This window comes from Pungitius pungitius, chromosome 11 (genome assembly GCF_949316345.1).
Source record: "Pungitius pungitius chromosome 11, fPunPun2.1, whole genome shotgun sequence".
Lineage (NCBI taxonomy): Eukaryota > Metazoa > Chordata > Actinopteri > Perciformes > Gasterosteidae > Pungitius > Pungitius pungitius.
Window position 1 is genome coordinate 6,843,391 of NC_084910.1, and position 13,841 is coordinate 6,857,231.

Here is a 13,841-nt window from a genome sequence, read left to right on the forward strand (position 1 = left end):
TTCGCCTGGTCCGACGCTTTTCTTCTCAGGAACAGGGGAGGACGGAAAGCCTGCATAGGACCATAGGAATATAGCCGGGGGAAGGTAGTAAGAACGCCTTCACCGTACGAACGGTTTCCAAAGCCTGAGACAGCAGGTCCACCCTGATGGGGGTCTCCAACGGAGGACCTGCAAGGAGCGAAAAAAGGTCCGCGAACCATACTAGGGCCGGCCAGAGCGGGGCTACAAGCAGTAGGCCACTGTCCTGACGGACCTTCTCCAGAATCCCCGGGAGCAGAGCAACCGGGTAAAAGGCGTACAGACATGTAACCTGCAATGCATCTCCCTCACGCATCCTGGGCAGGATGCGTGAGGGAGAAACACAGAGGACAGTGAGTGGTCTCACTGAAGGCAAACAGGTCTACCTCGGTAAGACCGCCTTTCCACAGGAGCTTCATCACCTCGGGATGGAGTCCAGTCCCCGGGCCTCGGCCCCTGTCTCGACAGGGCGTCTGCCCCCCATATGGCCAGAGCCCGCAGGCAACGCCGAGTGACCTTGATCAGACGGCGCTGGTTTCCCCTCGGGGAGAACCCCTTGGTCTTGAGCCACCACTGCAACGGTCTCAAGTGTAACAGGCCGCAAGGGATCACATTGGATGCCGCTGCCAGGAGACCTAGCAGTCTCTGAAACTGTTTCACAGTGAGTGGCTGGCCTAGCTTGTCCTGCTTGACTGCAGAGAGGATCGAAACTACTCGAGCGGGAGATGGATGTGCCCGCATCGTGGTCGAATCCCAAACAACGCCCAGGAAGGTGGTCCTATGCACTGGGGACAGCACACTTTTCCTGGTGTTGAGTCTCAGCCCCAGCCTCCTTCAGAGGCGAGATGCCAATTCCGCCATTTCACATCTACGGTCAATGGCACATCAACCTGACATTATTCTGACGGACTGAACTTCAAGGTAAGAATGAAATATCGTTAAAAGAAGGACTTCAGCAAGGTTACGTTGATGTATTTAGAGATGAGCGAGTACAGCATTATCTGTATCCGTATCTGTACTCTGACTGGGCGGCGCCTAACCAGGAAGTGGGCGGGGCTTATCCATTATGCTCTTTTTTAAGCATGCAATTGACCCTTCGCAGGGAGCTTGATTAACAGGTGATATGATCAATGATACATGAACTTGAAAAACAGTACTGTACTGACACATTTCTGCGGTTAAAACAGCATTAATTATTATGTTCATTTATGTTTATCACTCATTATTCTGATCACTGATGATCATGAGAGAGAGGGGAAGTGTGTGTGTGTGGCTTAATTTGTAATATTTAGTTATTTAACACAACTAGTCAACGTAAGACACTGAGTGCGTGGAGAGAGCCGTGAGTGTTAGCCCCGTGAGGTCCATCTGTGCGTGCAGCACGCCGATCGGCTACAAACATGCACAAATTAAGACAGACAGAAACCAAAATCACACACACACACAACCACACATTCACACTAAAAGATACGAAATTACAGCTGGAAATCACTACCGAACAATTCACCTCACGCCACGCTCCGCACTCCTTCCACTCAGAGGGAGAAAGAGATTTTTTGGGATTTTTAAAAACCTTTTTTTTCGTAAAGCAATATAAATTTTTGGACAATCTAACGGGTATATAATTTATAATGTATTTAATATAATCAATTTGGACGATCTGGAGTCTCTTTTTCAATGGGCCGCCCCGCTCAGGAACCTCCTCAGCCAGACTGACGCCTCACTCGGTCCCGGTAGTGCTCCCCCCTTCTCGGTTGAGCTTGAGGAGGAGCTTCCTCAGCCTGTCGACCTCCTGCTGGGTGAAGTCTCCTGTGCGTGAAGTAAAAAAAAACAATCTCCGACAGGCAGAGACGCAACGCGAGTTGCATTCTTAAGCACCACGTCGTAACAAGCCCCACGTTTACCTCTACTAGTTAAGAACAACAAACCGAAGTAAAAAAATAAACCTGAAGCCGAATAAATCCTTTAAATGTATCGGGAAAGACCCGCGAACCTGATGACTGAGGGAGGGAGAGAGGAGTTCTGTGTATGAGTGAGCCGAGCGGGACACAGCAACGCAATAAACAGTATATGTGTAGGGGAGGGGCGCTGTGACTACCAGCCAATCACGGAACGCAGACATACTCGTTTCAGCCAAGTATCCGGCTCAACTCTAGTATTTAACTTAAAAGAACTGTAAATATCTGCTTATAATGTTTGGTCATGCATCGTGGCACAAGCTGACGTGACATGCACAACCTCAAAGTTGAGAGGGTTGGGGGCGTTGTAGTGTTTCCCCTATCATTAAAACAGTGGGGTGCCCCACCCCGCCCCCCCTGAAAACACGTGTGCGCAAATATCAGTCCCACCGGGTGAAAGCCTGGCGGTCGGATTGTCAGCTCTAACCGTTTGGTGACGTGTCTGTTTTCACCCACTTTTGCCGAGAAGCTGCGGTAAGGACCAGGTGAACTGTTACCTCGAGTGGTGGTAGTTACATTTTATGAACAAGCCAGAGGGACGGCTATCGTGAATTTTAATATGTAATAAATAGTAAAATGAGTGAAATTGTTTTTAACTTGGCTGCTGGCTGAGATGGCAGCCCACAAGAGCCTTAAAACATAGTGTTATGTTCAGAAAATGAAGAAACATCAGACGGACGGGAGACATCTTGGAATGAACAGTTAAAATCGAAAGTATTAAATGAAGGAAAAGGTGTGCTAAAAAGAACATCTCAGCTGAGGAGCCGCTGGTCTCCGCAACCAACAGGCCACAGGACAGTCTTATGACCATGCGGTTGTCTACAACCAGCAAACTCGAAAATAATGACTTCCTACAAGTACTTATACCGATCAGTAAAGGTGTGAAAGTCAGTGGCCACGCCCCCTGCGAGTGGTCTCCTGGTGAGTTCATAGTAGCTCAGATTTTGAAGGCCTCTCAGTCTATCAGTTGTGGTGCTATCAAGTATTAAATGAATGCATTTCTGTAGATTGCATTGAATACAATCATAACTGTACATTGGTATTATTCTATTTGATTAGTTTCAAAATTACAGTGGTTTTACAACATTCCCATTAACTTTATTTAAGAACCTGATCGTCAATTTATGTTTTAATATCCTACAATAGCATTATGTCATACAGCATTGAATTATATACAAATGCTAGGTTAATTATAGATTTGGGAAAATGTTTATTGCTAAATGTTGCAATTTTTTGTCTGTATCCTTACCCAGGTCATTTTCTTTAGGTCTTGAAGAGTACACTGATGAAGGTATGTACCAACACTTGGTAAAAAGTAATTGGGAGAGTGAGACAAAGTTAAATAAATTTAGTTATCATGTGCTACACAAAATATTATGATTTTGGGTGGCAAGGCTTCACATAGTGCTTATCCTTTAAATTCAGTTTCTTTCTATTCTATTCTGTTTCATACACCAAACTGCAAGGTATCCATCTTGAAAGTATCACTATTTCAATCATTGATGGTCTTGATGATCCAACAGGGCTCTCAAAATTATTTCACACAGAATTAGTGATCTGAAAAAAAACACAATAATACAAAACTGTATGTATATGAGTGTGATATTGTGTTACACAATTCTGATTTCTAAATTGCTAATACATTTAATTTACTGACTAATATCTGACCAAATTAAGTTTAAAACATTTTAAGGAATATTATTTGAAAATTCTTTAGCTGTGCTGTTAACATGTTATTTGCATAAATGAACCATTTGCAAAATATTTCAGTAGCATAAGTGTATAATGTGTTCAAATGTAAAGTTGCTTTGGATAAAAGCGTCAGATAAATGACATGTAATGTTCATTCCTTTCACACTGTTTAAACATGGTAATCATGCGTGTGAGCCTGTTGTCTTTAATATTAATGTGTTGTATTACCCAGTTCTTATATAGGTAAAGTCTAGGGATGGAAGTGTTCTGAATGTTTGTTTTACAGTAGCATTTATCGGATTGTCTTGATTTCTTTGTAAGCACATGATGTGCAGAGAATAAATTGTGACAATTTGATGTCTTTTTTAATAGCACCACCATGAAGTACAATTTAGTCATACAGTAGCTATAAATTAGTAAATTAAAATTTTCGGTGATGATTGTAATTATTTAATAAGTATTATAATTTTTCTACTTAAAAAAATAAATGTAATATGTTTTACTTGAAAAAAGAAATCAAGGCAACTTTTTGCATAAAATGATTACGTAGAACTAGCAATGGTGTTTTTTTTATGAGTTACTCATTTTATTGTATGTAATATCCCTTTAAAGTAAATCTAACCTACAATTTTAAGTCAATTTATTTTTGCTGGTAAAGTGTACAAACGTTTTTCCGATTAAGTTACTTCACTTTTCAAGTAAAGTCAACTTAATTTACTTGTAAATGTAAGTTGAATTTTAGTTCTAGGATGAAATGCTCAAATTAGAGGACAGTTCCGATATTGCACTGCTGCCATCAAGGTAAAAACCAGAATAATGACACATTTAACTGGCTCATTGGCATGAGTGCATGCCCGGCTGTTTCAGTTTGCACTGAGGATCCCTCCATCACCTGACTCTGTCCCTGCCTTTGTCCACTAGGTTCTTCAGGTGTGGCCCTTGAAATCAGGGACAGGAGATGTCCGTGGCTTCAGGTTCTACTGGAAATGAATTTTAAATGTATGGACATGGTAAAGGGACATTACAGTGAACTGCACGGGCTGTATTGAAAGAAATGAAGCTATTACCGGGGGTAGTGTTAGTAGCAATGTTTGAGTGAAATCTTTTAATTAAAAATTATTATTAACTTTTGCCTCACCTTCCCTAAATGATGCCACTAACTAAGCTAACACATCTATGTAGTAAGTAATGAGTCCTCCTTGGAGAAACATGACCAAAAACAATAGTTTCATAAGCAAAACTAACAAATAATTTATTCTCAGTTTATATTTTTGCTTGCAATCCAAGAAATTTGAAACCTTTTTTTGTTTGCATAATAAAGACACAAATCTACCTTCATTACGTGAGACATTGCTGCTTTTTTGTGACATTTTACCACACCATGAATTCATTTTGTCAAATAAAGCTGTACTTTTTATATTTTATTGGAGAGTGCTCTCAAGTAATATCACAAATTTTGCTCAAAGAGCTTCATGAGGAAAAATAGAGAAGTCAATTAATAGTCAAAGTGAAGCAAGTGGAAACAAGAGATTTTTTTCTTTTTCACTTAATTATATCAGTACGCAAATATTCATTTATTTTGGGAGAAAAACCTGGATCTCCAATGTAACCACTTACATTTATCTTTCAGACAAATGTAGAACTATTAAGTTTCCCTCTGAAGTTGAAGTGCACAGTTAGAACTGATTAGTTGAGTTGCATGGAGTTCTTTATCTGTCTTTTCTGTACAATGCACAATGATTTAGATTAGTTACATAATTCTCATATCTAAACCTCTTGATGAATGAGTTTTAATATGATTAACACTGCAAGTAAAATATTTACAGTATATTAGTTATTCATATTATTTCCAATTATAAATCAAATGGATACACCGGGAACCCAAGATTAGCGGGTTAGTTTACTATATTATAAATCAGTACATTAACCTACAAATGAAAATCAGGTATAACATGGTGCTTATTTCCTGAAGTTTTTTTTTGTACAGCCGGTACTGAAGCTAATAGAACACCAGTTAGCAAACAGTTAAGTCTGTTATTCATGAAAGATTATATTTTAGTGGGGCAGTAAATATATCTGAGCAGTGAGGGTATAAAAAAAATCACTTGGGCACATTTGCCAACTCATAGTTAGACTAGATTTGACTATTAGATAATACACTAATAATCATTTGAAATATGCTATTGTCATATAATAAAAGTGCCACACAGTGGAAAACTATTACAACTACTTGGAGTTTTGAATCTTATGCAGCTTGTTTCAGATAAGACCTTTTTCACAGCTTCAGAATTTGTTACCGGAAATAAGCAATTGTTGTGGTAATCTTCTTCCTGTCTGGTCAGGGCAACGGTAAGCAAAGAAAAAAAGTTATTGTAGTGTACCGGGCTGTTCTTGTTATTCCCAAAAGCAGCCAAATCTGTTGTTTCATTCCTTTCCTGTTGATGGTCGATGTTTGCCGAAAATGGATTCAGGCTATCCGGCGGGATGACGGACCAAACTTTAGCATTGAAGAGGGGAACACGTCTATAGGAGCACTTGTATTTGCAGCAAACATTACCTCAGATGACCACGTCTTGGGATCACGGTTTTCCGCATGAAACCAGAGGCTGTCCCTGGCTCAGGGGTGTCAAACTCATTTTAAGTTCGGGCCAGATACTGCCCGAGCGAACACGGGCCACTGACGATCGGCGAACGCCTGATGGGGGGTGGCACTGACGCTGGCCACCCACCCGCCGATGGTCCGCAGACGGCGGGCAGCCGGACACCGGCCGCGAATTTGACATATGTGCCCTAGCCTTTTTAAAGCATTTCACCGCTAAAACTAAAAACGGAGCCTGTGTTTGAGCAAAGACAGCTGCTGTTGACGTCTGCTTTCGGTTAACATTATTGTCGCTACACACAAGACGTTCACTTGGACAACCATACAGAACAAATTGATACCACAATGCTTAATTTAAAGCAGATTATAATGCTTTATTAGGGTATTCTATATCCTACACTCTACATACATTAGGTCTAAGTGGAAACGCTAATGATTCGTCATTCTACGTTAGCCTGATCGGTTATGTGAATGATGGAGGACCAGGAGCGAGATGCAATAGAGTCTTTTTAATGATAAACAGAGGAAAACAGTCCTCGATAATGATCAAACTCAAAGTCCACTGGCGTTAAACAGAGCCATAACCAAAACAGTCAGGAGAAACCTGGAACATAGGGGCATAAGGATTACTCCCGCGAGGACAGTGTTCAGGGATCCCGGGGTGCTCTCTACCAGCCAGGTCCAGTGGAGGAATGGAAGCAGACGAGCTGCGCCGGTCGGGTACTCTGCGGAAAGGCACAGTCTACTAACATGCGGACATGGTGGGACAGGAAAAGACAAGATCAGAGTGCTGACGTGTAGCGTGGACGTTCATGGAATAATCAGACAACAAGACAAGGGTGGATGAGGGAGCCAGGATCGCTCTCACTTAAGTAAACTTGATACTGATGGACAAATCCGTACCATTTATTTATTGTTATTTTTTATGATGGAGTTTTCCTCCACCAGTCTTGCAACGTTAGCAAATGCAATTGTACGTAACTTTCATGTAAATCTGTGAGCGAAGTTGTGAAGATATTATCTCCTGATGTGTTGACGCTTGACGGGAAGTCCACTTCCACATTGATAACGCATTTCCGTTTTTTGTGAAAAAAAGTCTAATCATACTTCCTCGAATTATTGTCAGACAGAAACTTCACCTCGCTGAGGTAATGAAAAGATAGATGCAATAAAAACCCGAGCAGACAGACTTGGCCTTTAATTTCCAATGGATGAGGACTCTTGCCTCGTCCTCGGTACAATCAAACAGCAGCTTTCATTTCACGGCTGCAGATAAAATAAAAATAACAATAGCCACTGTAGTCCTTCCCGTGTGGTTTGATGACATGCTACTTATATCTCTTTTATTAGGCCAATAACCTCTGAGATGGGTCAGTAGGGAACACATCCTGCCATGTTTTTATTGTGCTGCGGCAACATGCAGTACAGGGCGGGCCAGCAGCATTCTGTCCAAGGAGGCACAGAGCTTCACCGACGCACTCCAAAAATGAATGTGCCGTTATTCCACCTATTCAATGTCAAACGCATGGGCTCCCAACACACAGCCAGTCAGCTGAACCAGGTGGATTAACTCCTGAAGACAAATACAGAATACAACACAGAAAGTGACTCAGCTGCAGATTGAAATAAGCTTTTATTAGAGTACTGATTAGAGTATTTTGGCTTTCTTCCCATTTCAAGCTATACAACTATAGCTTAACCTACTAGTCAGTACTCAGAGAGCCTGTGAGGAAAGAGGAGATTTACGGTAAAATTGTTAAAAGCTCACTATAACAAAGGGCTTTATGTATTCGTGAATGTACAATTGGCTCATAGAGGGCCATGGGGCCAGGTCCTACCTTGAGCCATATTTTATTATATTAAAAATATCTTTTACAAACAGTCAAAAAAATGTATATCCAGTAATATTTGTAAAATATCATACATGCTTTTCCTGCACGTCCTCTCACCATGTCTCAGCTGGGCTCAGGCACGGTACAAAAGAGGTGAGTCTTAGAAGAAGTTTATCCAATCACTGATTAAAGATAGTTACGCCTCCACCGCGGCTCGGGAGTGGAGGAACTACCCAAGACCACGCCCGTTGGATGCGGGTACCTGTACACTAAGCACCACAAATAACAAACACACGCTGCCACAACTGAGTATGGGATGGTGGGTTTATTTTCCACACAATGATCATGAAAAATACATACCATACAATTACACACAAATAGGTAGACAAGGGATAGGAGGGCTAACAGGTAACAATGCCTGTGGAGTAGGGCGGTGACAGCGGTCTGTCAAAGCAAAGACACATAAAAAGGACCCTGAGCTTCCCTATTTCTCTAAACCTACCTACCACAATCTAACCTATTACACCAGTTACCTAACTGCTACAATACACTGGACGACAGCCACTGGCTTCTAACCTAGTGTGTCTAACAGTGTTTCTCAACTGGTGGGTCGCGACCGGCTCGTCCGTCCATGTTTTCAGTCTGCGCAGCAATTACAACGCTAGCATCCCCCCCCCCCGTTGACCGATCGATTTGGGTCGCGGCTTGTCATTAAGGTGTGATGGGTGGGTCCCGGAACCAGACCAGTTGAGAACCACTGGTCTAACAGGTTTTTCCTACGGGTGTATGTAGACCCCAGGGTATCTTACCTAGCCCTGCTCCACAGCGCTCTTGGGGTAAGTACATGAATCACAGACCTGGGTGTACAATATACCACAGTTTTAACAAACAACATAAACCACATATATTTCAAAGTCGGTGAATGCTGGGAGTGAGTAGGTCTGCGAGCGAGTTGGTTTTTCGAATTTATTTAGTTTCTTTTACTTTAATGTGGTTAGGTAGTTGGGTTTCACTTTAATCTTTGTTGGGTGTTTTTCTCCTGCCAGTGTCTCGCCGGTCAGCGTCCTTAAGACGCCATGGTAAATGGGGAAAACCTGTCCCACCAAAGATCTTGTCTGGATGCAGGTCTCAGTTACTGAAACACGTAGTGTCTCACCGCAGACACCTCTATATGATTCTTAGAGTCGGAACGTGGAGCTTACGTGATTTACGTGATTTTTGCAAGTTCGTCGGTGATGAAATGTTTCGGCTGCGGCGAGGCATACCGTGGGTGCCTGCCCGAGGCGCGGTGATCCGATTCCGCCTGGCCAGGCCGCGGCAGGGGTACCTCCTGTTGCGGCTGCAGCGGGTGTGCCTCTTGCCGCGGTGGCTGCGGCATCAGAGCGGCGGCCCGAGGACTGCTCCGCTGCTGTGACTGACCTACACGGGGTGAGTATGGGAGACGTGCACGGTGTGAATGAGTGCGTTTTGGTGGGTGAGGTGGTAGAGGGTGATGATAGGGGCAGCTTGGACAGGTGGGTGGAGTACTAAATGGGGCGGTGGAGGAGGAAGCAGGAGAAACAAAAGCTACAACAAAGAAAAGAGGCAAAGCCCAGGCAGCGAGGCAAAAGCCATCAAGGTTGGGGAGGAAGAAGAGACAATCAGACGGTAGTGAAAGTGAGGGATGTGTATTGGACAGCAGCGATATTCATACTGCCACTCTTACAAAAAGTCGAAGAGAAAAATTATACACTGCAGAACAGATAAAAACGTTTTTTTTAAAAAGTAAAAAATAAGAGAAATCTAAAAATTGAGGAGTCTTATTATAATTCAACCAGACTCCGCCTGAGCGAAAAGAGCAATAAACAATGGCCAAGATAAAAACTCCAATGTGTGTTTTAATTGATTTGGTTTTTATTTTTGTTCTTTTAATGCGTACTTTTAAAATAGGAAGCCTGAAAGCAAATGGAGCCAGAGATGTTAGGAAGAGAGCATCCATTTATGAATTTACAAAAATGAAAATGTGTGGATGTTCTTTTCTTGCAAGAGACGCACAGCGACAGCACCAACGCGTCCGACTGGAGAAGGGAGTGGGAAGGGGAACTCCTGCTGAGCCACAACACCAACCTCAGTGGAGGAGTGGGCTTCCTCTTCTCCAGGTCTTTTAAGCCAGTCTCCCTGGAGGTCAAACACATCATCGAGGGGAGGTTGTTTTTAGTCAAGGCGCGGTTCGACCTTTTTACTGTTGTTTTTATCAATGTGTATGCTCCAACAGTCGGTGCAGAGAGGAAGCTGTTTTTACAAAAAATAAATGAGGTTTTAAATGGCTGCGCCCCGGGGGATTTTAACTGTACAGAAAATGCATCTTTAGATCGCAATCATGCAGAGCCACATCCAGCTTCACAGCACGCTCTGAGGCAGCTGGTCAATTCTCATGGCCTGGTGGATGTGTGGAGGAGGATGCATGCTAACTTCCGTCAGTACACGTGGTCCCATTTTAGTGAAGGTAGACTCTCCTCAACCAGGTTTGATCGTTTCTCTTATTTTAAAGCAGCATTTTAAAATGTGCAGTATTGTTTTTACTGATCGCTCATTTGTGATGTTTTTATTAGAGATGTTCTCCCCAAAAGTGCCTATTGGCATTTTAATACTGTTCTAACATTTGACAAGAAATTCAGAAAGGTCCTTTTTTTATGGTGTTTTTAGGCTGAGGAAGAGCGAGTTCAGCAGTCTTAACCCTCCTGTTGTCCTCATTTTCTGTATACACCCCGTGTCCTCCGGGTCAAAATGACCCGTCTTCACTAAACCTCTCATATAAGCAGCTAAATTTAATTTTAAACACCAGATTTCAACTTGCTTGAAGAAACAACTTGTCATTCACCACAGAATGTGTTAAGAAAAGAAAAAACTGTAGAAAAAGGAGTTTTTATTCATCCAATGACTCAGTTTCTCATTTTTTCTCGTGAACAATTTAAGAACAAGTCTGAAAAAATCTACCACAATGAACAATACAAACATGAAAAATAACATAACCCATTCAACTAATTGGCACATGTAGGGCAGTATGCAAGTGCACAGCCTTTGCAGATATATTTCTTACACCTGCAGCACACCGTATGTGTTTTACAGTCTTCTGTTGAGGGCAGAACTGACATCTCTTCCTCTTACTTGCCCTAGCTGGGGAAGTGGCTGTGGTAGCTGGATCCTCAGGTTGATCAGGAGTTCCTGCACTCTGAATAGCTTTTACCACTGCGGCTGAGGCTTCTGTGCGGGGGACGTGCTTCCTTCTTTCAATCAGTGGAGTCACAAGTGCCTTTCCTACCTGCTCCAGGAACACCCTCCTCTTGTTCTGCTTACGAGACATCCAGGTCGGGTTGATCTCTCTCCAAATCACAAAGGCATTGTAGGAGGAAACATCAATGATGTTGTGGAAGATGACCAGGGGCCAGCGGGCAGTCATCCTTCTGCAGCTGTATGTTCCAATCACCTTATCTAGGTTGTCCACACCTCCTTTGTTCCGGTTATAGTCTAGGATGATGACTGGCTTCCTGTCTTCACGATCGCTAATGTCACCGTCTGTGTGCAGTGTGCTCAGAAGAACTACATTCCTGTTTTTCTTTGGGAGGTAAGAAACAAGAGCAGTGGTGGGAGTGAAGGCAAACTTCGATGAGAAGACCTCTCTCTCCTTTGATGCAAGCAGTGCAGGTGGGAGCTCAGGCTTGTTCTTTCGAACTGTACCAACCATGGTGATCTTCCTCTTCAGGAGCTGCTGTCCAAGTTCATAAGAGGTGAAGAAATTGTCGCATGTCACATTGTGACCCCTCAGTCCCTCTGTCACATCAAGCACAACTCGCATCCCCTGGTTCTTCTCTGGGCATCCACTGGTCAGCTTCCCGGTATAAACTTGCATTTTCCAAGTATAGCTTGATTTGGCATCGCAAGCCACCCATGACTTGATCCCATATTTTGCTGGCTTGCTGGGCATATACTGCCGGAAAGGACAACGACCTTTGGACAGAAGACATTAGCATCAGTGATTAGTATCAGTGTCACAGAAAACAGTCGAAGAAATCAATAGTGAAAATCACTTTTGATTTACAAATATGAAAATAGGTTACCTCTAAATGGAACCAGTTGCTCATCCACTGTTACATCAGGCCCTGGGCTGTAGAGGTAGGGCAGCCGCTCCACCCACTTGTCCCAGACCTCTCTTATGGCCGCAAGTTTGTCTGTCACACGTCTTGCTGGTCTTGATTCACGGTCATCAAATCGTAGCAGTCTTGAGTATGTGTGAAAGAGTTTGAGTGGCATTGTGGCTCGGAAAATTGGCCTTCCACTCTCTGCATCCCATAGACTAGCTGCAGCCTTGCCTCGGGACCTGTATACACCTGCTAAGATTAGCAGCCCTATGTAGGCCTGAAGGTCAGTCTCATCCATCTTTTTCCAGCTGTCTCCATATTTGCAAAAACCCTCCAGATTTGTCATCTCCAGGATTATTTTTTCTATTGCTGGTGTGATAAACAGGTAGAATGTAGAGACAATGTCATTGACATGAGAAACGGCATACCTTATTGGTCCTGGGGTCATCTTTATGACGTTTTGTTTTGCATGCCTGCCGTGTTGGTCATATGCTGATGAGGACCATGTTATTTTGCCATTTTTCGAAAGGAAAGTCTCTTTCAGCTTCAGGGTTTTCTTCTTCTGAAGATGATTCTTCATGCTCTGGGTTGAATTCCTCCCCATCTTCTTCTTCTGAAACATCCTCCACTTCCTCGTCTGAATCAGAGTTGTCTTGCTGTACATCTGAAAAAATCAGCTCTAGAGCCTCTTCAACGTTATAACGCACACTCATGTCTTCAGCACAGAGAGAATTTGGGGTCCTGTCATTTGGAGCACTTTTATAACCACTGGAAATCCACAGAAAAAGAGCTCTGCGGTCTGCGAGAACGCCACCTGTCTTGTGTTGTTTACATCTTCTACCCTCTTGTTCACGTTTACTATTAATTGATCTGAGACTGATCAAAGGCACAGCAGTCCGCGGGAAGAACACCTGATTTGTGTTGTTTACTTCTGGAACTAATTGATCTGAGACACAACTAAAACATTGTAACATTCTGTGGTGTTTGAATAACTCCGTGACCTTGATTTCAACTCTATTTGCCTCACGGGTCATTTTGACCCGAAGACCACCTTTGTACATTTTTTTGTACAGCTTACATGGAAATGTGAATAAAAGCAACATTTCACTTTTTCTACTGTTGGGGCCAATCTAGGCAAAGTCATAAAATTTCAAGTGAAAAAATATCGTTAAGGGGGATTTTTGGGGGTTTTTAACACAGTGTCGGGTCATTTTGACCCGAAGACAACAGGAGGGTTAAGCAGTGGTGGGACCACGGTAAGATCGAGATTAGGCTCCTCTGTCAACAGAGACATTGCTAGATCTATGAAGGACCTGGAAACTGATATATTGGAACTAGAACAATTAAGGGAGTCCACAGGAGATTGAGGACATATTGAAGTCCTCAAAGGGAAAAAAATGTCTCTGACCGACCTGTTTGACGTTAAAGTTGAGGGTGCACTGGTCAGGTCCCGATTTCAGACCATCACGGAAATGGCTACTTCTTCGGCCTGGAGAAGAAGAGTGGGCAGGGGAGGGTGATCCACTCACTGCTAGGTGACGCAGGGCAGCCGGGTGTGGAACCATGCTAGATTAGAAGGCGAGCTGTGGGCTTCTTCTCCTGTATGCCAGTGAGTACAGGGAGG

The 13,841-nt window shown here is 43.1% G+C and overlaps 1 protein-coding gene across 1 annotated transcript; it reads right to left on the reverse strand.

The window, feature by feature from the left end:
* Window positions 1-9,306: 9,306 nt before the first annotated feature.
* On the reverse strand, window positions 9,307-13,351 carry LOC119197387 (piggyBac transposable element-derived protein 4-like). The gene is made up of 4 exons (XM_037453641.2): window positions 12,197-13,351; window positions 11,206-12,086; window positions 10,145-10,256; window positions 9,307-9,518 (listed from the first exon to the last, which is right to left on the reverse strand). The coding sequence occupies exons 1-4, from the start codon at window positions 12,879-12,881 to the stop codon at window positions 9,307-9,309; spliced, it is 1,890 nt and encodes a 629-aa protein (XP_037309538.2). The 5' UTR covers window positions 12,882-13,351.
* Between the last annotated feature and the right edge of the window lie 490 nt (window positions 13,352-13,841).